Raw genomic sequence first — 23385 nt, 5'->3', positions numbered from 1 at the left:
CCTGATTTAATCTCTACTCATTATTAGTGTGCTCATATTTTCTATTTCTTCATGACGAAGGAGGTTGTCTTGGTGGGTTGTATGCTTCAGGAATTTACTGAGTTTTTCCTAGGATTTATTGATGTGTAACTGTTCATAATAGTTTGTGTGGTCCTTTGAAGACAACTGTGTCAACAGTTGTAATGTCTCCTCTTTCATTTCTTTCTTTATTTGTTTTTTAAGATTTATTTATTTATTTGAAAGGTGGAGTTACAAAGGCAGAGGCAGGGGGTGAGTGGAGAGGTCTTCCATCTGCTGGTTCACTTCCCAAATGACCACACACAGCCAGAGCTGTGCCTACCTAAAGCCAGGAGCCAGGAGCTTCTTCTGGGTCTTCCACGTGGGTGCAGGGGCCCAAGGACTTGGGCCACATTCCACTGCTTTACCAGGCCATAGCAGAGAGCTAGGTCAGAAGTGGAGCAGCCGGGACTAGAACCAGGCCCCAAATAGAATACTGGCACTGCAGGCAGAGGCTTTACCCACTACGTCACAGCACCGGCCCCTCCGCTTTCATTTCTGATTTGATTCTTTTTTCTTAGTCTGGGCAAGAATTTGTCAACTTTGTTTACTTTTCAAAAAACCAACTCTTAGTTTCATTGATATTTTTATATTTTTCTAGTCTCTATTTCACTCATTTCTTCTCTGACCTTTTTAATTTCCTTCTTTTTGCTGACTTTAGACGTCCTTGTTCTTTTTCTAGTTCCCTGGGTGTAAAGTTAGGTTAGTTCTTTGAGATCTTTCTTTTTAAAATACAGGCATTTATCACTAGTAAAGTCCCTTTTACAACTGCCTTTGCTGCACTCTGGTAGTTTTGGTAGTAAGTTGTGTGTCCATTTTCATTTGTCTCAAGGTATTTTTAAATTGCCCCGTTTGATTTCTTCAAACCATCGTTGTTCAGGAGAATGTGTTTCCTTCCCACATACCTGTGAATTCTTGTTTCCCTGCTGGAGTTGATTTCTGGTTACACAGCACGTGGTTTGAAAAGGTGTTCAGTCTTCTTACAATGGGTAGGACTTGTTTTTTGGCACAATGTGGGATCTGTTCTGGAGAAGGCACTTGAGAAATTATGTACTCGCTGCTTTTGGATAGAATGTTCTGTGCGTAACTGTTAGGTCCCTGTCAACTGAAGTTTATGTCAAGTCTAATGTTTCCTTATTGATTTTCTATCTGGATAATGTATGCAATGTTCAAAGTCGGGTACTGAAGTCTTCCATTATTATTGCATTGCAGTCTGTTTTTCTCTTCAGCCCTATAGTATTTGCTTCATACATTTAGACTTTCCAATATTGGGTGTATATCTATATACAATTGTCATATCCTCTTGATGAATTGACTCCTTTGTCATTATATGAAGGGTATTCAGAAAGTTCATGAAATTTGTGTATAATGAAAAACTATACATGAATTTCAAAATGTTTTTGCACCAAAGTAAAAGTGTTTAATTTCCATTTCATGTGAGCGGCACTGTGGCACGGCGAGTTAAGCTGCTGTCTGCATTGCCAGCATCCCATAAAGGTACAGGTTTGAGACCCAGAAGCTCCCTGCTAATTTCCCATCTAGCTTTCTGTTAATGTGCCTAGGAAAGCAGTAGAAATGGCTCCAGTACTTGGGCCCCTACACCCATATGGGAGACCTGGATGAAACTCCTGGCTCCTGGCTTCGGCCTAGCCCAGCCCTGGCTGTAGAGGCCATTTGAGGAGTGAACCAGGGGATGAAAGATCTCTCTCTCTCTGCCTCTACCTCTTCCTCTCTGTAACTCTGCTGTTCAAATAAATAAAATAAATCTTTTTTAAAAAATTTCATTTTCCACAACCTTTTTAAAGTCACATTATATAATGGCATTCTCTTGTATAATTTTGACTTAAAGTTCATCTTCTAATTTAATAGCATAGTTTTTATTTCTTTATTGATTTATTTTTATTCCAAACCTTTATTCTTTGAGATGGTAGATACTTACATAAGTTAAATCTAATTTATGTTTTCCTCTTCCCATCCACTTTCGGCAAATTTCAGGAAACTTATTGATATATCAAGGTATTTGGGAGGTGGAGTCTTTTAATCATCCATGTTTTCTGTCTACATTCAACCCCCTGAGATATCCATAGTCCTATCAAATGTTTCTTGGCCACGTGTCCTAGCAGGTGTCTCAAGACGTGTACCTAGTTTCTACCTCTGGTACTCTTTCATTTTCTTCAGCTCTTCTGCAATACTTCCATGCTTATCAAGGGTGTTCAGAGGTCTTTTCACTGCTCTTTCATCATCTGGAGCAAAAAACCACTTCTCTATGATTGCTTAAGGCCCCATTGGCCACCTGTCCCATTTGTACCCATGCCAAAGGGACTGAGCCCCTTGCTGTCTATTCCTTTCACCATACATGTTGTCTCTTGGGGGCTCATTGTCCTTCTCTCTGGGATCTGTACTAACTGCTTTTCCTCTGACTCTCCCTGCCCCAAGCCTGAGGATGCTTTGTTCTGCCAGGAGGAATAGAAACCTGTCTGTGCCCTGAGTTCTTCTGTATGGCTAAATGTATGGCTAACCCAAAAGCTAGGATAAAACTGTGTTCCTTTGCCTTCTGCTATTGCTTATTCCCATAGTGATGTGTATAGCCTAGCTATTATATAAACAGAAGTGGCAAAAAGGAGAGAGGCAATGATAAGACAAACACCAGGGGTGGGTTTTTCATGCAACAGTTAAGACCCTGATTGGAACACCCACATCCTGTATCAGAGTACCTGGGTTTAAACCCCAGCTCTGCTCCTGATTCTAGTTTCTTGCTACTCTGTGCTCTGGGACACAGCAGGATTGCCTGGGTTCTTTGTCCTTGCCCACATTGGAGACCTGGTTTGAATTCCAGGCCTGGCTCCAGGTTTACCCCTGCCCTAGCTATTGTATTTGAGGAGTGAATCACTGGATAGAAGATTTATTCATCAGTCTCTATGTCTCTCTGTCTTTCAAATGAATTTTTAAAAGGAAATACTAAGGAGAGATATGTTAATATATACATGAGATGTCAAAATTCAAAATCCTGTGTTGTGGGTATAATGGACGTGTATTTTTGCTTTGTATACGTGTGTGTGTGTGTGTGTGTGTGTGTCCTGGTATACACAATACATATATGTATAGTAATTAACAAATGAGAAAATTTGTCGTTTGAGATGGTTTTTCACTGAAGCTGTTCCACATTCCAGACTCAGTTTTTCTCTTGATGAGAGATGGTAAAGACAAGAGGATCTAAACTGTCTTGCTGACACTGTGGCAAAAATGACCTACAGGAAAGATCTCTGTGGAAAGAAGGGGCCATCAAAGAAGGAGGTACTTTTCTCTGAAGGGAGGAGAGAACTTACACTTTGATTATGGCCTTGTCTAAATAAGGTTGGAGTTTGTGGACTCAAGAGGCTTCCATAGCCTTGGCAGCTCTTGACAAGAGCCTTGGGTGATTACTGACACCTAAACAAGAGTGTCAATTGTTGAATCAACAATAGGAGTCACAGTGTACTTGCTCCCCAGATAGGATCTCTGTCCTTAATGTGTTGTACTATGCAAATTAATGGTAAAACTAGTATTCAAACAGTACTTTATACTTTGTGTGTCTGTGTGGGTGCAAACTGTTGAAATCTTAGCATAGAGTTGATCTGTATATAACGATAATTAAAAATGAATCTTAATGAAGAACGGGATGGGAGAGGGAGTAGGAGGTGGGGTGGTTTGGGGGTGGGAGAGCGAGTATGGGGGGAAGAACCTCTCTAATCCAAAAGTTGTACTTATGAAATTTATATTTATTAAATAACAGCTTTCTATAAAAATCTGTCTTGCTGAAATATATACATCTAAATGAGTATATTTCTCAAAAAGAGTCACCTTGGGCTATTATATATTTATTCCACTAATAGTGTCATAGCCATATACATTTGTGGATTTGTTCCTTTGGAATTGTCCTCGTCGCATAAACCCTGAGCTGAAGATGGTAAGAACAAGTGACTTCACTCTCCCTACTGCCACCCTGCTAGTTCACGGGGCACCCTGCTTGCTCTGTGTACCTTCAAAACCATTTTTAACTTTTGATTAATTATGAAGGTCATTTAAAATTTTTTTTAAAGATTCACTTATTCAAAAGGAAGAGAACAGAGAGAGAGAGAGAAAGAATGAAAGAGAGAGAAGTTGATCTTCCATCCCCAGTTTACTCCCCAAATGGCAGTAGCTACTGGGGCTGAGCCAGGCTGATGGAGCCTGGAACTCCATCCAGTTTTCCCACGTGGGTGGCAGGAGCCCAAGTACTTGGACCATCATCTGCTGCTTTCCCAGGCAGGGAGCTGGATTATAAACAGAATAGCCAGGACTCAAACTGACACTAATATGGGATGCTGGTGTCACAGCAGCGACTTAAACCTGCTGTGCCACAGTGCTGGCCCGATTTTTATTTACTTATTTCCATTAGATTTGAATGGCGGAGATATAGATATCTTCTGCCCACTGCTTCACTCCCTCAAATGCTTACAACAGCCAGTGCTGTGCCAGTTCAAACTGGGAATTTGTAACTCAATTTGGGTCTCCCACATGGGTGCCAGGGACGCAAACACTGGATCCATCATCGGCTGGCTCTCAGGTTGTGAGTTAGCGAGAAGCTGGAATCAGAAGCAGGGTAGCCAGGGCTCAAACCAGAGGCTTCGATGTGGGAACTGCTGGACCAAGCATTCACCCTTGGACTTGCTGTTTAGAAGCAGTATCCGATGTTTCTCCCTTAAAGCCATCTAAATGAAATTCTGAAAAACTTTGGAATTGATTTATAATGAGTAACTTCAAAAATTATTATGGACAACAGCATCACTAAAATCAATGTGTAATTGCCAAAGTGATTACCCTGAAGTAAACTACTGTGATTTGGGCGAATACGTGTTGGAAGTGAACTTTAAACCAGTGATTGTCAACCTGGGATGGTTTGCCCCTTGGAGGACATTTGGTCACTTCTGGAAACCTTTTGGGTTGGTTCCACCAAGGAGGATATGTTCCTGGCATCTAGTGAGTAGAATACAGGCTTGGTTTAAATATCCTACAAGGCTCAAGCTGGCTCTCTACAAGTAAGAATTACTTGGTCCTTGGGGCTGGCATTGTGACATAGCTGGTTAAGCTGCTGCCTAGGAGGCTGGCATCCCACGTGGGTGCCAGTTCAGTCCCTGACTGCTCCACTTCCAATCCAACTTCCTGCTAACGTGCCTGGGAAAGCAGCAGAAGATGGCCCAGGTGTTTGGGCTCCTGCACCCACGTGGGAGACCCAGATGATGTTCCTGATTCCCGGCTTCGGCCTGGCCCATCCCTAGCCTTCGCAACCATTTGGGGAGTGAACCACAGGATGAAAAATCTCTTTCTGTCTTTCTCTCTGTAACCCTGCCTTTCAAATAAATAAATAAATAAATAAATAAATGTACACACACAGACACACACACAAAATTATGTAGTCAGATGCCAGTGCTGTCTAGGTTGTGAAACCCTGTCTTACAGAAATCTTTATCTGCGGGTATGTGGAGTGTCCTGTCTGCACGCCCCACAAATCATTCCATTTGGCCCTCCCATGGCACCTGCAGGCAGGACTCAACATTCAATATATCTATAGCAGGTTGTTTTGTAACTTGATAATGTTCTATGGCCCATGTGTGAGGTCCTGATGTCCAAATGGTCTTGGGCAGAAAAAAGGTTCTCCACCCCTGCAGCTCACGTGTTAATGCACTTAAAGGTTCTGCTTGCCTTTTGGCAGCCTCCCTCTTACCGGATCTCTGGGAAGGAACGCCTACAGCAGCCAGATCTTTCTGTCCAGCGCTCACCACGTCTTTGAGGCTGTATTTTTACCCCAGTCTAAAGGGATGGGGAGGATGGGGAGGGGAATACCAGGAAATGCAGGGATTAGTATCTAGGTGGAAGTTCCCTTAGCCGTCTTGGAATTCTTCCTAAGAAATTAATTTCTTATCTCAGCAGTTTTTCCTTCCTGCATCTGACTGCCTCTGACCTCTGATCCCCGGGAGTTGTAGCCCGGAGAGAAATCACCTGCTGTACCGGCACCTGGCGGGGCTGTCACCACCCTGCAGCTGGTGACTCCCTGCTGGACTTCCCTGTCCCTTGCTAATGGTCACAGTTGGCTGCCTCTTCCGCTTTGCTCTGTGTGCCTCTCCCGCTCTTTGTTCTTGCAAAACTTCTGCGTTTCTTCCTGACCTTCACGTGGTGCAGTGTGTTACCTTCTCTTGCATCTTGTGGTTTTTAAGTCACAGTTAAAAAGGCCTTCCCCAACCCCAGGTTATTAAAGTCTTTTCCCAGTCATCATCTGATGCGTCCATGATTCTGTTTTTCCTATTTAAATCTTTGGTCTGTTTGGAGTTTATCTTGGTTTGTAATATAGTGTTTGGATTGAGCTTTTTCTTTCGGATGACAATTCAGTTTTACCACATCTTTTATTGAGTGACCTCTGATAATCACTGATTTGAAATACTACCTTTGCAATATAACATATGTATTCATTCTTCTTATACCTTATGATAAATGTGTATGTATTTATTTTATTTAAATAAATAAAATAATTTTATTTTAGACAAATATTAGAAAAAAACCTGAATTTTCCTATAGCAAATCTAGAGTATTTTTTAAAGTTTTATAAAGTATATAAAGTAAATATACATAATATGAAGTTTACCATGTTAACCATTTTTGTGTAAAGGTCAGTGGCATTAAGTACTGTTTACATCATTGTGCAGTCATCACTACCATGCGTCTCTATAACTTGTTTTTGTTTTCTCTTTTTTTATTAAAAATTGATGTACTTGTTTCTTATTTTTTTGAAATTAAGTAATTTTTAAAAAATGTTTGAACTAACAATAATTGTATGTATTTATGGACTGCAGTGTGCCACTTCAATACATAAATATGATGTATAAATATATACATATCTGATATATAAAATCAAATCTGGGTAATCAGCATTTCTCCCTTTTTGACATTACTTTATGACTGCAGAGTTGGAGTTCCTTTCTTCTGTTAGTTCCTAGACTATATGCCAGATGACTGTGAACTGTAATCACCCTACTTTGCTGTGACTCTAGGAACTTACTCCTTCCACCTGACTCTGTTCGTGGCTGTGATCCAAACTCCCTGCACCCACTCCTACCCCTCCTAGCCTCTAGTACTCACTATTTTGTGTTCAGATTCAGTTATTTTAGCTTTCCCAAAGGAGGGAGAACATACCATCCTTGTCTTTCTGTGTCTGGCTTATTTCCCTTGACAAGTCCTTCAGTTCCCTCCGTTTTGCTGCAAATGACAGGATTTCATTCTTTTTTTGTGGCTGAATCATATTCCATCATGTATCTATGCTACATTTTTTTCTGGACAGGCAGAGTGGACAGTGAGAGAGAGAGAGAGAGATAAAGTTCTTCCTTTGCCGTTGGTTTACCCTCCAATGGCCGCTGCGGCCGGCGTGCTACACTGATCCGATGGCAGGAGCCAGGTACTTATCCTGGTCTCCCATGGGGTGCAGGGCCCAAGCACTTGGGCCATCCTCCACTGCACTCCCTGGCCACAGCAGAGAGCTGGCCTGGAAGAGGGGCAACCGGGACAGAATCTGGCGCCCCGACCGGGACTAGAACCTGGTGTGCCGGCGCCGCAAGGCAGAGGATTAGCCTAGTGAGCCACAGCTCCGGCCTCTATGCTACATTTTTAATCTATTATCTGATGATGGACACCTTGGTTGATTTCATATCTTGGCTATTATGAACAGTGTTGCAATGAACTTGATAATGCAGGAATCTCTTTGATGACAGTGATTCCTTTCATGTCTTTTGGATATGTACCTAGTAGTGGGATTGCTAGATCATATGACAGTTCTATTTCTAGTTTATAAAGGAATCTCATGCTGTTTTCCATAGTGACGGTACTAATTTACATCCCACCAACCTTTCTCCACATCCTTGCCAGACACGTAGAACTTACTCATCTTCCCACCTTATGGCTTTGAGTCAAATATACCATTAATTTATGACATCATCTATTTGTAAGGTATACTCTGATTTCAGAGATGTTAAAATGTGGGAAAGTGTACATCTTAGAATTACTGAAATGGAGTTCTCAATTCCTAAATGCATTTAGTATGTTTCTAGATGTTCTGTTCTCTTCCAATAGCTTCTCTCTCTCTCTCTCTCTCTTTTTTTTTTTTGACAGGCAGAGTGGACAGTGAGAGAGAGAGAGACAGAGAGAAAGGTCTTCCTTTTGCCGTTAGTTCACCCTCCAATGGCCGCTGTGGCCGGTGCATCGCGCTGATCTGAAGCCAGGAGCCAGGTGCTTCTCCTGGTCTCCCATGGGGTGCAGGGCCCAAGCACTTGGGCCATCCTCCACTGCACTCCCTGGCCACAGCAGAGAGCTGGCCTGGAAGAGGGGCAACCGGGACAGAATCCGGAGCCCCGACCAGGACTAGAACTTGGTGTGCCGGCGCCGCAAGGCGGAGGGTTACCCTAGTGGGCCGCAGCGCCGGCCTCCAATAGCTTATCTCTTATGTCACCAATACACTATCTTTATTGTTGAGGTCATTTAATATAAAATAAGGCCAGTCCCTCCTCATGAGTTTTCTTAGTCAGAAGACTTTTTTTTTCTAGTTATCCTTGTCTGTCCAGATAAACTAAGCAGCTTTTCCTTGGCACTTACAGATACTCCTTCCCTCTTCCTGCCTCTACTTCAGTTATATTACAATTCTTTCACATAGAAGACCTCAGCAAACCTGATCCGTGTGCCTTCGCTGGAAGTTTGTGTATCTTTTCAGTTTTCTTCTCCCAAGTCTTGACTTGAGTGTTGCCACAGTAGCTACAGCTCATTCCTGATCTGTGTTGTCTCCACGGAAGGAAGATGCTCCTATGAACATCCTTGACATCATGGATCCCTTTGTGTCTTGTACAGAGAATGTCAGCATTTTTCAGTGAACCGAGCGGTGTCCCTAGGATGGAAAATCTGAAGTGTTTGCAGCTGCATCAGGGTTTCATAGGGTCCACTAATGCATTTATCCTCATAGAAGTTTGTTGTTTTGCCAGTTATTCCTATTAAATTTTTAGCATTTTAAATATTGTATACTAAAAGCTTGTCTTATTTGCTTTGATAGATCATAAACTCACTTCTGTTTTGTTTTATAGAAGAATCCATTAAAAGAGCCAGTAAATCTTGTGGAAAATGGCCTTCAGCGATCTCACGTCAAGGACTGTGCGTCTTTACGATAATTGGCTCAAAGATGCTGGTGAGTAGCCGGATCTCCTAACTAAGGCTCATCCTTTCTTCAGTATGTCAGGTTTCCATATTAAGTAGAATTTCACTGGAACCTAATGAGAGACTGTGCAACTTAACACTCCTTTATTACTAATGAAGAGAAAATGTCAAGGTTTTGTGACTCTGTACAAAGATGAAGCTACACAGATGTTCATTGCAATGTTTACCAGAGTGAAAATAGCCTAAATATCCAGTAAAGGGGGCTGGTTAATTCATGATGGTACATTCTAACCAAGTAGCCATTAAATTGATTTTGGATGGATAGTGTTTTTTGGCTTGATTCTTCCGTAATGCTTCTAAGGGAGATCAGTTACAGGTGGAGTAGCCCCAATCTGAAAATAACTGAAATCCAAAATGTAATATCTGAAGCCTTTGTGCATTTTGTTGGTACTCAGGAAGTTTCAGATTTCAGGGCATTTCGATATTCCGATGAAAAATGTTCAACCAGTGAAATCTGCTGATGTTCTCCAATATGACGACTCTGAAATCTGGAACACTCGATGGCCCAAGCATTTCAGGTGAAGATGACTCCACCTGTTACTGTGGCTCTGTCTGCGGTGAATCTCGAATGGAAGAGTCTCAGCTCTCAGAGGTATATCAGAAAGAGCCAGAGAGCATTGGCTTGGGACGCTTCTGAGTGATTTTGAGACTTTCGCCATTTTTTAAATGAATATGTTACAAGAACATTTAATGTCATAAGAAGGAGTTGCAAATATTTAAATGAAGGCAAGTTTTAAAATGTTTACTTATTTATTTTCACTTTAAAGACAGAGGTCTTCCATGAGTTTGTTCACTCTCCAAATGCCTGCAACAGCCAGGGCTGGGCCAGACTGAAGCCACAAGGCTAGAACTCCCTCTGGGCCTCTCATGTGGGTGTCAGGGACCGAAATACTCAAGCCATCTCCTGTTGCTTCCCAGGGTGTGCATTATCAGAAACCTTTATCAGAAGTGGAATAGCTGGAGGCCAAACCAGACACTCCAATATGGGATGCACTCAACGACTGTGCCAGACACCCACCCTGAAGGGTGTTTTAAAATACCACATGAGGGTTAGCAGCTATCTCTGGGTAGTAGAACTATGTGTCAATTTTATTTACTTATCTATGTCTATCTGTTTTTAAAAATCACATCAAATATGTGTTTCTTTTATAATTTTAAAGTTTTAGAAATAGAACGATGGTTAAAATTTTTAAAACACACAAAGACTCAAAGCTGCAGTGAACTTTAGATATCTTGAAGTTATTGGCTAATTTCAAAGTTGAAGAAACTAAGACCTGGAGGTATGACATTCCCAAGGTCAGGGTTTATAAATATCAAAAAAGATTAGAATTTATGTCTTCTGATAATGATTAGTATTCTACTATTTCACTTTTGAAGTTTTGTGGTTAAATTACACATACTTATCTTCATCACCACTTTATCTTTTAGAAAAAGTTAATTTATTTGAAGCTCAGAGTGACAGAGGGAGAGAGGGAGAGGGAGAAGAAGAAGAAGAAGAAAGAGAGAGAGAGAGAAAGAGAGAGAGAGAGAAAGAGAGAGAGAGAGAGAGAATCTTCCATCTGCTGGTTCACTCCCAAATGTTTGCCACAACCAGGTGTGAGCCAGGCCAAAGGCAGGAGCCAGGAAATCCATCCTGGTTGCCCACCTGAGAGGCGGGAGCCCAAGTACTTGGGCTTTCTTCCAATGCGTTATTATCATGGAGTTGGATTGTAGGTAAGCGCCAGACTCGAATATTAGGTGCCAGCATTGCAAGCAGTGGCTTAACCCACTGCATCACAATGCTGGCCCTACCGTCACCACTTTGTCAACTGGAAATCACATGTCGACCAAATTCAGTAGGACAAAGTCTACCTCTTGGCACCTATCGCAATTGAAATTATATTCCAATTTACAGTTATTTCAGCTAAGACACACTGTTTTATGGTTAGCATCTCTCTCAGTGGACTGATGGAGTTTATCTCCCTAAGAAAGGTCTCAATGGTTTTGCCCCTGAGGATTGCCAATAATTTTTTTAATATTTCATAAATAAAGATGCTTCAGTCTGGAAGAGGATGGAGAGTGACTATTCTGCAAGTTCTTATTTTTTATTTTGAGCTTTTCAACAGATAGAATTATACAGAAAACATAAACATTTCTTTAGATGTCATTCTTCTCTAAAGATTTATGATACTTTTTATAGAATTCAGTATTTAATTTAAATACCATTACTTCATTGCTTTTCAAAACAAAAGTAGCCGGCACCGTGGCTCAACAGGCTAATCCTCCGCCTTGCAGCACGGGCACACGGGGTTCTAGTCCCGGTCGGGGCGCTGGATTCTGTCCCGGTTGCTCCTCTTCCAGGCCAGCTCTCTGCTGTGGCCCAGGAGTGTGGTGGAGGATGGCCCAAGTGCTTGGGCCCTGCACCCCATGGGAGACCAGGAAAAGCACCTGGCTCCTGGCTTCGGATCAGCGCCATGCACTGGCTGCAGCAGCCATTGGAGGGTGAACCAACGGCAAAAAGGAAGACCTTTCTCTCTGTCTCTCTCTCTCTCACTATCCACTCTGCCTGTCAAAAATAAAAATAAAAAATAAACAACAACAACAACAACAAAAAGTAAACTCTATTTTAATTTGAGAACCAAGTAGACTTGAGTAGAGATTTCGACTGGAGCTACTTGGAGGGACAAAACCTTTGCAATACAACTCTTGCTATTCACTATGTCAAATGCAGGAACCCATGAGATTCAGAAGATCAATGCCCTAACTTAAAAGCCAAATAGATGTAGATGATGGCGAATATTTATATGTATGATAATGTTTTGATATGAGCTTTTTCAGAATTCTACTCCATTTTATCCATGAATCAACTCTGCGTTTTCTTAGGAGTACTTCTATTGAAAATCAGAGTAATGCTGCATCAGAGAAAGGAATGACAAAGTTCTGGAGGTGGTCAAAGGGAGGGGGTGGGCCTTGGAAAGAGCTTTGCTGCAAAAATGAGAGGAGAGAGGCACGGAGAAGGCAGGGAGGCCCACTCATCCAAAGTTCTACTAATGTGAAGTCTTGGGAGAGGAGAGAAGGCATGGAGGTATTGAATAAGGAAACCTGATGTAAGGTCTGGCACTACTGTAGACTAGCCAGGGAGTTCCAGAGCACATTTTGTGTCCTGGTCAGTCTCTGTTTCCTTTTTGTACAACAGAGGGGAGAACAGAACTTAGCAGCTAACACTTAATGTGCATGAAGTGGTCTGATATTGGGAAATAGCCCATCACAAATAATGCTGGCAGTTGTTACAGGTGTTAGAGGATTTAATCTTATAATACTTTAAATATAGCATACCACTTCAAATTTTTCCCCTCACACATTTTTTCCTGTCACTGTCTAGTAGGGCAATGTTTTCATGTTGAGATTTGTATCTGTGTGAAAACCCTATCAGATATAACGGGAGTTGCTTTTCCCTCTTCAGCCTGGTGAAGTATTGATCTCTAAGAGACATTAGGAATTATTTCTTCCCATCCTAGTTCAGTTTTACTTTGCTTACCCTGAGAAGATCTGAATCCATGATCAAGAGCCAAGAATTTCAAGTGTATTCTTGGCTTTGACCCTAATCCTGGCCTTGGGGAACTTACTGCCGTTCCCTGGTTTTCTGATTGCTGGAGAAGTGGTGGTCACACGTAATTACTTCATGTGGAAAATTCCACAGCTGCAGACTTTTTAAATGGCTTAATTAATACTAAAGCTATAAGAGGATTTCTTAGGATTCTTAAATATGAAATGCCCAGTTTTGAAATGACGTTATGGTAGGAGAAAAGAAAAAGGTTTTAATGCTTAGAAACCAACTTTCCTTCTCTTTGGGTGGTGATAATGATTTTTCACACTCGTGGTTGTTTTTAAGGAGATGGAGTGTGGCTCAGATCGCTACCACTCTGAACCTTTAGTGTGTGAAAAAGTACTTGAGGCATGTGTGTGCTTTTCCTTCTAGCTTCTTCATTTTATTGGTGCTTAGGATCTTAAAGGGTGCACTCTTTGAGCTAGTACATGCTACTTAAGAAGAGAACACTCTCTTACAAGTAGTTGATGGAAAAGCTCATTAATATTCTATATATGTAATTGCTTCTTGGCCTTTTGGCTAAGATCAAGTGTATTATTCTATATATGTAGCATTGTACTTTCTCTCTCTCTCTCTCTCTCTCTCTCTCTCTCTCTCTCTCTCTCTTTCACGGAAGTTCTTAGAAAAGAATTATTAAGCTAGAACGTTAATAATCCCTGGGGTATAGACTCTCAGACGGTCTGGCTTTCCATTTCCACTTTAATCTTGGCTCTGCCCATAGCACTTAAACCAGTGCTGATGCTAAATAGAAGGTATCTGAGACACACTCTCCCATTAGACTTTTGTGTGTGGGGAAAACAAAGTGCACTTATCCCCCAGCCTAATGTAATTGGTGGGATCACAGACTGAGTTAAAATTAACTTTAAATGTCATTGAGCAGTCAGTCCCCTGCCCAACTCCCCTGATCCAGTCTTCATCAGCATTTCACTTAGAGGCCTCCCGTCGAGAGAAGCCTACTATGTCCTGTGAAGTGGACGTCCTCTTCAGAAAGGTGTGATGCTGCTGAGAGACAAGGCAAAAAGTGTGAACAGTGCCAGAGTCATGAACGTCATGAAAAGACGTTGGGTTTCACTTACTCAATAAAGGGGAGCTAATTTAAGCAGGGAAGTGATCCAAGTTCACCTATACTTTCAGAAAGTGAATTTCCTGGGGTTAGTGTTGCAGTCTAGTGGGTAAAGCTGCTGTCTGCAGCACCAGCATCCCATGTGGGTGCCAGTTCAGTCCGTGACTGCTCCACTTCCAATCCAGCGCCCTGCTCGTGGGCCTGGGAAAGCAGTAGAAGATGGCCCAAGTGCTTGGGCCTCTGTACCCACATGAGAGATCCAGAAGAAGCTCCCGGCTCCCATCTGGTCCAGCCTTGGCTGTTGCAGCCATTTGAGGAGTGAACCAGCAAATGGAAGATCTCTCTTTCTCCCTCTCTCCCTCCTCTGTCTCTGTCTGTCTCTCTTTTTCTCATTCTCTTTGTAACTCTGCCTTTCAGATATATAAAATAAATATTTTTTAAAAATTGGATTTGTCAATTGTATGAAAGAAACTGTAGAGGACTAGATGAGGCGGAAGCAGGGAAACCACATGGAGGATTGTTAGGGAGGCTGAGTGGGGAACGCTGCGGCCCTGAATACAGGGGGAGGGACCTTGGTCACACACCAAATCCCTGCTTCTTAACTCTGACCGTTCCTAATTATCACCTTGGCAGCTTTAAAATGAAAATTTTGCACATTGACAATGGGCTCTGAAGTGATGGGTTAAGATATTTACAATATGGAATGATTGAATTAAGCCTGTTAACCTATCACTTCAGATACTTATGACTATTTGTGTAGAAAACAAATTATTTTCCTATCCATTCTGAAGTATGCAATACACTATTTTTAATGATAGTTTCCATGCTATGCAATAAATCAGAAAATGTATCCCTTGTAAGTGGAACCCTGTATCCTTTAACCCTATCCCTGCCCTCCCAGCCTCCAGTAACTGCCTCTGCTCTGCCTCTGTGGGTTTGATTGCTTTAGATTCCACGTGTGAGTGGAACATGCAATAGTCATCTTTCTGTGCCTGGCTTATTTCACTTAGCATAATGTCTCCAAGGTCATTCCTATTGTCTCAAATTACAGGATTTCCTTTTTTTTTCTCGAAGGCTGAATAATATACACGTCACATTTTCTCTACCCATTTGTCTGTTGGTGGGCATTTTGTTTTCATATCTTGGCTCTTGTGAATAGTGATGCAGTCAACGTGAGACTGCAGGTATTTCTTCCACAAACTGATTTCATTTCCTTTTAAAATAGACCCAGAAAATGTAGTTGCTTAGTCATTGCAATTCCTTGTTTAGCTTTTTGTGGGTCTCTATACAGTTGTTCTTTCTTTTTTTAAAAAGATTTTATTTATTTATTTGAAAGAGAAAGAGAGAGAGAGAGAGATCTTCCATTCACTGGTTCACTCTCCAAATGGCTACAATGGCTAGGGCTGGACCAGGCTGACGCCAGGAATCAGTAGCTTCTTCTGGAACTCCCATGTGAGTGCAGGGGCCAAGCACTTAGACCATTTTCTACTGCTTTCGCAGGAATGTTAGCACAGAGTTGGATAAGAAGTGGAGCAGCCAGGACTCAAGACAGCACTAATATAGGTTGCTGGCGTTGCAGGTGGCTCCTTAACCTACTGTGCCACAAGCAACTTACATTCTCAGTAGGAGTGTGCAGGGGTTTCCTTTTCTTTACATCCTCATCAGCACTTGTTATCTTTGGCCTTTTTGATATCTGTTCTTACATGTGTGAGGGGATATTTCGTTGTGGTTTTAAAGAGCATTTCCTGGTGATTAGTGGCATTGAGCGTTGTTTCCTGCATCTATTGACCATTTGTCTTCTTTTGAGAAATGTCTATTCAGGTTCTTCGCCCATTTTTTAACAGGAGGCTTTTTTGTTGTCATTTTAAATAGGGATGTCTGGAATTGTGATTAAGTTGGACCAGGGTAATTTCTTTCTGTTTGACTTTTAAATATTACAGAGGGGATTTTTCAGTGCCGACGGAATTGAGATCTGCTGTAGTAACAGCAGCAATGTCCTGAGCACTTAGGTTCCTTGCGTATAAGTCATTCAGTTCTCTGTGAAGTACATGCAGTTTTATGCCCAGGTCACAGATGAAGAAACTAAGCAGAGAGAGGTGAAGTCCAGGGTCATGAAACAGACCAGGGGCAGAACCGGAACCAGAATGCAGACCGTCTGGTTCCAGAGTGCTGTTGAAACAAGATTTTCAAACTTTGATATTTTGTTTGACTCTTTGAAAATAACATTTGATCAAATTAGGCAACTTTTCTCATAATAATTTTTTTATCTATAGAACTTGAAATCCATGCACAGGATCTTAAGAAAAGGTGTGTGCTAAAACTGCTAAATTACAGGAAAATGATTTATTTTAAAATTATTTTCTTCTGCTTCCTGAGCCAGCCCAGCATGCCTTTCCTGTCTTGCTTGCTTTCTTCTGCTACCAGAGGGAGAACAGAAAGATGATGTCATTTGACTTTTCCCCCCTGTTGAGTCAGTGAATAAAATAAATCTCTAATTCAGGAATTCCTATACTGAACTTAAAAATACGCTAGTTTTTAACCATATATGTGATGACTGCTAATAAAAGAACCATTTGAAATTACTCATAAAAAAAAAGCATTGTATTATTACCACGCAAAGGCAGTGATGTTAACGTTCTTCCAGAGGCCTCCTTTTGGTACAAGTTTCATTCATTCTTATTTCATTAGGAATAAAAGCTGGACATAGTATAAAGGTTATGATGTTCTTGTATTTAAGTTTGTATTACCCACTGATAGAAGCATTTCTGATCTGCTTTAATTCTGTCCTTTGGTCCCTCCCTGTATGACAACTTCTATATACTGAGTGTAATAGTCAGTTTTTCATTACTAACTTTATAAAGAAAGGAGGTTTGTTTTGGTATGTGGTTTTAGAGGTTCACAGTCCAAGGCCAGGTGGTCTCCATAGGTTTGGCTTCTTGTGATGGTGTTCTTGCTGACAGAGTGTGGAGGTGGCTTCAAATGATAAGTGGACACATCTCTATCTCTGTCTGTGTAGTCTCTTTGCAGACACCAGGATTTAATTGTGAGAGGCCCCACCCTAATGACTCAATCCAGTCACCTCCCCAAGGCCCCAACTCTGAATAGTGTAATTAGATTAAATCCCCTCCTTTCTCTCTTTTAAATATTTATTTATTTATTTGGAAGTCAGTGTTACACAGAGAGAGAAGGAGAGGCAGAGAGAGAGAGAGAGAGAGAAATGAGAGAGATAAATGAGAGAGATAGAGATCTTCCATCCACTGGTTCACTCCCCATTTGGCTGCAATGGCCAGAGCTGCACTGATCCGAAGCCAGGAGCCAGGAGCTTCTTCTGAGTCTCCCACATGGGTGCAGGGGCCCAAGGACTTGGGCCACCTTCTACTGCTTTCCCAGGCCATAGCAGAGAACTGGATTGGAAGTGGAGCAGCCAGGACTTGAACCCACACCCATATGGGATGCCGGCACGGCAAGCGGCAGTTTTACCTGCTGTGCCACAGTGCTGGCCCCAATTTCCACTCTATTAAGCATTAATTTAAGACTTCAGGGTTTAAATGTCTGTGTGAGGGGCCGGTGCTGTGGTGCTGTGGGTTAAATCCCTGGCCTGAAGCGCTGCTGTCCCATATGGGCACCGGTTCTAGTCCCATCCCGGCAGCTCCTCTTCTGATCCAGCTTTCTGCTATGGCCTGGGAAAGCAGTGGAAGATGGCCCAAGTCCTTGGGCCCCTGCACCCACGTGGGAGACCTGGAGGAGGCTCCTGGCTCCTGGCTTCGGATTGGCACAGCTCCAGCCTTTGCAGCCATCTGGGTAGAGAGCCAGTGAATGGAAGATCTCTCTCTGTGTCTCTACCTTTCTCTGTAACTCTGTCTTTCAAATAAATAAAAATAAATCTTTTTAAAAAGTGTCTGTGTGAGTTTGGGAACAAAACTGTATTCAACCCATAGCCTTCCTCCCATGGGTGTCCTAAACTCCTGTCCTTTTCATGTACAGCCCAAAAGCATTCCATCCTCAATAGTTTCAAGTCTTAACTAGTTCAGCATTGGCACAAAAGTCCAAAGTTTCACTTGAGACTCAAAGCAAACTCTTCCTGTGAGCCTGTAAAAATTCAAATTAAACACTTCCCAGATGCAACAGGGCACAGAGTATACATTTCCATCCCAAAAGGTAATGGCAGAGAAGTAGAAAGAATTAATCAGACCAAAGTGAGAGCAAAACCCAGCAAAGCAAAAATTAAATCCTAGAGTTCAAGGGCCACGCTGTGGCATAGCAGGTACCTGTGGTGCTGGCATCCCCTATGGATGCCTGTTTGGGTCCTGGCTGCTCCACTTCCAACCCAGCTCCCTGCTAATGCACTTGGGAAAGTGCCTGGGTCCCTGCTACCCACATGGGAGACCTACATGAAGCTCCTGGATTTGGCCTGACTCAACCCTGGCTGTTGGGACCGTTTGGGGAGTGAACCAACAGATGGAAGATTCATTCTCATTTATTCTCTCTCTCTATCTCTCTCTCTGTTTCTCTCTCTCTCTCTCTCCCTCTATAATTCTGCCTTTCAAATAAATTTATAAATCTTGCAAAAAAAAAAATCCTAGAGTCCCAAATATGTCTCCAAGGGCACACTGTGGCAGGGTTAGGGCTTCCAAGGACTTGAGCACTCCCACCCTATGATTTTGCTGGTCACAGTCCATGCTTTGGTAGTCACAGACTGAAATACCATATCTGCAGCTGCACTCCCCCTCCTCCCCCCCACCGCCATGTTTCTGTTTGGTATTGGCCTTGTAGAGGTCTTCTGCAATAACTCCACTCCCTTGACAGATCACTCTGCCTGGGCTCCTGGTGTCTGAGACATCCTTTGATACGTTGAAGGATGCGTCTGTGCCTATGTGGCTCAATTGGTTTCTGTCCACTTAGCTGCTCTCTGAGGCTACAACTGCTTCGGTAGCTTTCCTGGATGGACCTTACACATTGCTGGTCACTCTGCCTTCCCAGGGTCTCCTTGCAGCATCACTGTCACAGCTCCACCAGGCATAACCCTTTCAGGGCTCCAAGCAGGACCTCCAACCTGTGACGTCAGCACTTAGCTCTCCATACTCGACCCCTCTTTTCCTAAGCCAGTCTCACTTGCTTTTATTGTTCATCATTTATGTGATGAGGGCCCCAAACCTACATGTTTGGCCCAGGAGGACCCCCAAACCTACATCTCTGATCCAGACATCTTTCCTTATTCTAGATCCATATATCCAGCTGACTATGGAAGTCTCCATGTGAAGTGTTTTATAGGCATTCTAGATGTAAGATGTGCTAAAACATAAGCCATCTCTCCTTGAGCAGTCTTGATCCTTGTCATGTGTTCCAAGTCTAAATGATGATATAATTGTCTAGGTTAAAAAATATGAATGGGGGTGGATGTTTAGCCTAGTGGTTAAGACATAGGATGTTTGCAAGTCATGTTGGAGTTCCTGAGTTTGACACTCACCTCCAGCTCCAGACTCCAAGGACTTGCTAATACAGACCCCAGATGGCAGCAGTGATGGCTCAATTAACTGGGGTCCTGCCATCCACATGGGAATACTGGATTGAGTTATTGGCTCTCAGCTTTGGCCTTGGTTCAACTCTGGCCATCCTAGGCTTTTGGGAAGTGAACTAGTGAGTGAGAGTTCTCTCTCTGTCTCTCTCTCTGTCTCTCTGCCTCTTAAATATATTCTACAAATTCTTTTGTAATCTGAGTGTATTTCTTCTACCTTTCATTCCTTCTGCTTAACCAAATAGACAGTTTAATATTTTCTCCTTTATTATATCTCAAAATAATCTATTTATATTTCTCATATTTAATCTTTAATGGTTTAATTTATAAATTTATTTTAGTGAATGGCCATAATTCCCAAACTGTGTTCCACAGTGCATTAATTCCAAAGAGATTAAATGGTACTGTACAAAAAAAATTAGGGTTTCATGACCAGCAAAGTTTGGAGAAAGCTACGTGCCACCATTCCCATCTTGGCATTCTATGATGTATGAAGCACCTGTCTGTTTTACCCAGCATTTCACTAACCTCTCCCTCACTTTCCTGGAGAGTCTTTAAATATCTTGCTTTTATTGCGTAGTTCAGTCGTTGTTTTCCGTATCAATATTCGTTGAACAATCTCTTCCTTCCCTGCTTGTTTATGGGACTTCCTTAATCATAGGCTAAATTCCTAAATATCCAGGAATTCATTTTAGAGCTTACCGTGGATTCTTTGGCTTTATTTATTTCTTGGAGATGGGGGAATCTATTTGTGTTTTTGAAGAAAACCTACTTGACTGCAGAACAAAGCGTTTTACAAAGCATATACATCCGGCTCTCAGCTGTAAGCTAAACTGGAGCCCAAACGAATCATCATCTGTGGAGTTCTGTTAAAGTGGTGTTGGGCAGGAGGTCAAACTTGCAAGGATAGTCAGAGTTTGTTTGGAATTGACCACATCATTATTAGTTCAAATGAGCAGTCTGCTGTGGGCATGTTGCCTAGCCATTAAGATGTTGGTTAAGAAACCTCTGTCTCCTCTCAGAGTGTCTGGGTTCAGTACCCAGCTTTGGCCCCTGATTCTGATTTCCTGCTGTGCAGACCCTGGGAGACAGTGGTGATGGCGTACGTGGATAAATCCCTGCCATTCATGTGGCACACCTGTACTGAATTCCCAATTCCCGGTTTTGTCCCAGCCCATTCCTGGCTATCACAGGCATTTGGGGAGTGGATCAGTGGATGGGAGCTCACTCTCACTCACTCTACAAAAAAAAAAAAAAAAAAAAAAAAAGGAAAGCGCTGCATTCCCTCATTCTTCTTTTCCAGTTGATAAAAATAGTTGCATTTAGTATCCTAAGGTTAGAAACTTGTCTATATTTATTTTCCTTCATACTACTCTGCCTTTAAAAGGCCATGTAGTAAAATTATACCTGAAACTACTTAAAACTAAAGAATTAACTATATTCCAGATTGAGTTGTGATTTTAATTAATCCAATTCTGCTGGCCTGGAACAATCAGTGACCAGGTGAACTTCTATTCACACAGTTGTAAGACCAGTGCTTATCTTTCTTCAAAGATTGGTTTAGACCACATTTTGGGCACCTAGGACCCATATTCTAGATGCTTAGATGATGTTAGTTCCTTTCAATTCTGTGATTCTGTGATACAGTGACTGTGAAAGTATGCTGGTTTTCTTGGGGAAAGAAGAAAATTAAGAAACAACAGTGGCCGGCGCCGCAGCTCACTAGGCTAATCCTCTGCCTGTGATGCTGGCACTCTGGGTTCTAGCACCGGCTGGGGCGCCGGATTCTGTCCCGGTTGCTCCTCTGCCAGTCCAGTTCTCTGCTGTGGCCAGGGAGTGCAGTGGAGGATGGCCCAAGTGCTTGGGCCCTGCACCCACATGGGAGACCAGGAGGAAGCACCTGGCTCCTGCCTTCATATCAGTGCGGTGCACCACCCGCAGCGGCCATTGGAGGGTGAACCAATGACAAAGGAAGACCTTTATCTGTCTCTCTCTCTCTCACTGTCCACTCTGCCTGTCAAAAAAAAAAAAAAAAAATCTAGGTAGAAAAATGTTTAAATGTTAATGGTGAATATAGATGAATGGAGGAACACTGTTGGGGTCATCTCCAGGTCCGCTTTGTATCCTGTGTTGGGTGTGGGAGAATGACCACAAGGGCTGTACTCTTGGGTTTGCTCTTGTGTCCTCTGCTTTATGGTTGGGTTCAGCAAATAGAGAGCCCAGGATGCGAGACAGAGGGAGGTGGGGGGAGCTGGAGTATCTCTTCCTTTGGTCGCTTACTTGTAGAGTTGTCTTGGGGCTGGCTGAAATCTTGTAACTGATAGTCACAGTCTGTTTGGGCAGCTAAGGCACATTTGATATAATGTCATATAAACCACAGAAATCTTTTTCTCGTAATTCTGGAGGCTGGGAGTCTGAGATTTGGGGCCAGCATGATTGGGTTCTGGAGAGGGCCATCTTGTGGTTACAGGCTGACAACTAATCAAATCTTCAGATGGTGGGAAAAGGGCAGGCAAGGTCTCTTTTATAAAAGCACTAATCCCATTCGTGAGAGCTCCACCCTCATGGCATAATTATTTCCCGAAAGCTCCTCCTCTTAATAGCATCACACTGGGGTTGGGATTTCAACATGAGTTTTAAGAGGACACAAACATTCAGTCTAAAACACAGTTGCTCTCTGGGGAAGGTTCCTCCACATGACTCTTTCCTTCTGGGTTCTAGTAACTACTGTTTTTTTTTTTTTTTTTTTTTTTTTTTTTTTACCTTTAAAGATTTATTTATTTATTTAGAAGGCAAAGAGACAGAGAGGGAGAGACAGAAAGAGTGTTCCTATGTTCTAGCTCACTCTGCAAGTGGCTGCAACAGCCAAGTAATGTTCAGGGCAAAGCCAGGAGCTAAGAAGTCCATCCTTGTCTCCCATGTGGGTGGCAGGGGCTCAAATACAGAAGCCATCCTCTGTTGCCTTCCCAGACACATCACCAGGGAGCTGGATCAGAAGCGTAATAGCCAGGACATGAGCCCATCCTCCAAGATGGGATATGGACTGGAGCTGAACCACTGTGTTACAATGCTGGCCCTGGTCCTTCTTTGAAGTGTAAGGATGATGACTTCCCCACTGCTTCTAACCCAGGGGAGCTTCACTATCCATAGTGATTTTCCTCACCCCTTCTAAAGATACTCATGGGCTACTGTCAACATTAGGACCTAGATTCTCTCCTAAAGCAATGTTGGTTGCTGTCAGTTATCTCTTGGCTAAGTAGGTGCACTTACATATTGTTTTTTCCTAGATCCAAGAGTTGAAGATTGGCTCCTCATGTCCTCGCCTTTGCCACAAACCATCATCCTGGGACTTTATGTCTATTTTGTCACGTCTCTGGGACCAAAGCTCATGGAGAATCGAAAGCCCTTTGAACTCAAGAAAACGATGATAATATACAATTTTTTCCTAGTGCTCTTTTCTGTGTATATGTGTTATGAGGCAAGTGTCTTCATTCCTATGGGATAATTTTACCTGAGTCTTCCTGTTTATCTGTCATTGTGTTTGTTGTTCTGACTATGGGATGATCCTTTGAGAATTAAAGAATTTTAGAAATTGAGTTCACTGGAGTGAAGATTTACCAGAAAATTGTTGTGCATTAGCCAAGTAATAGTCTTTAAAGAATCTCAGTATAATCTACCTCGCAGGTAGTGAGAAAATTTAACATCTAGTCTGGGGATTTGCACATAGCTAGCCTTAACAGATGACTGAATATTAAGTTTGAGGAAACTCATACTTGGAGAAATTAAGTAACTTATCCAAAGTAGCATGGCTGGTAAGTGGAGGACAGATATTTGAACCCACATTGTTCTGACATCAGAGTTCGTCCTGACCCTGTAATGAGTTATCATCAAAGGGGGAAC

At 42.3% G+C, this 23385-nt stretch overlaps 1 protein-coding gene across 5 annotated transcripts in view; it reads left to right on the top strand.

Annotated features, from left to right (window-relative positions):
* The window catches only part of ELOVL7 (ELOVL fatty acid elongase 7), a 103370-nt gene that overhangs the window by 60761 nt on the left and 19224 nt on the right, over positions 1-23385 (top strand). For 4 of the 5 annotated variants that reach the window (XM_051853762.3, XM_051853763.3, XM_008262255.4 and 1 more), the window contains 2 exons: positions 9192-9292; positions 22773-22963. In XM_051853762.3, the coding sequence (XP_051709722.1) occupies positions 9229-9292; positions 22773-22963 (255 nt within the window). In that variant the 5' untranslated portion in view covers positions 9192-9228. The remainder of the gene's footprint in view (positions 1-9191; positions 9293-22772; positions 22964-23385) is intronic. The other variant, XM_051853764.3, reaches the window with a different exon arrangement.

This window comes from Oryctolagus cuniculus, chromosome 14 (genome assembly GCF_051225735.1).
Source record: "Oryctolagus cuniculus isolate XC-2025 breed Fujian yellow rabbit chromosome 14, ASM5122573v1, whole genome shotgun sequence".
Classification (NCBI taxonomy): Eukaryota; Metazoa; Chordata; class Mammalia; order Lagomorpha; family Leporidae; genus Oryctolagus; species Oryctolagus cuniculus.
The sequence above is the reverse complement of the archived record's forward strand: the minus strand, read 5'-3'. Positions and strand labels throughout refer to the sequence as shown.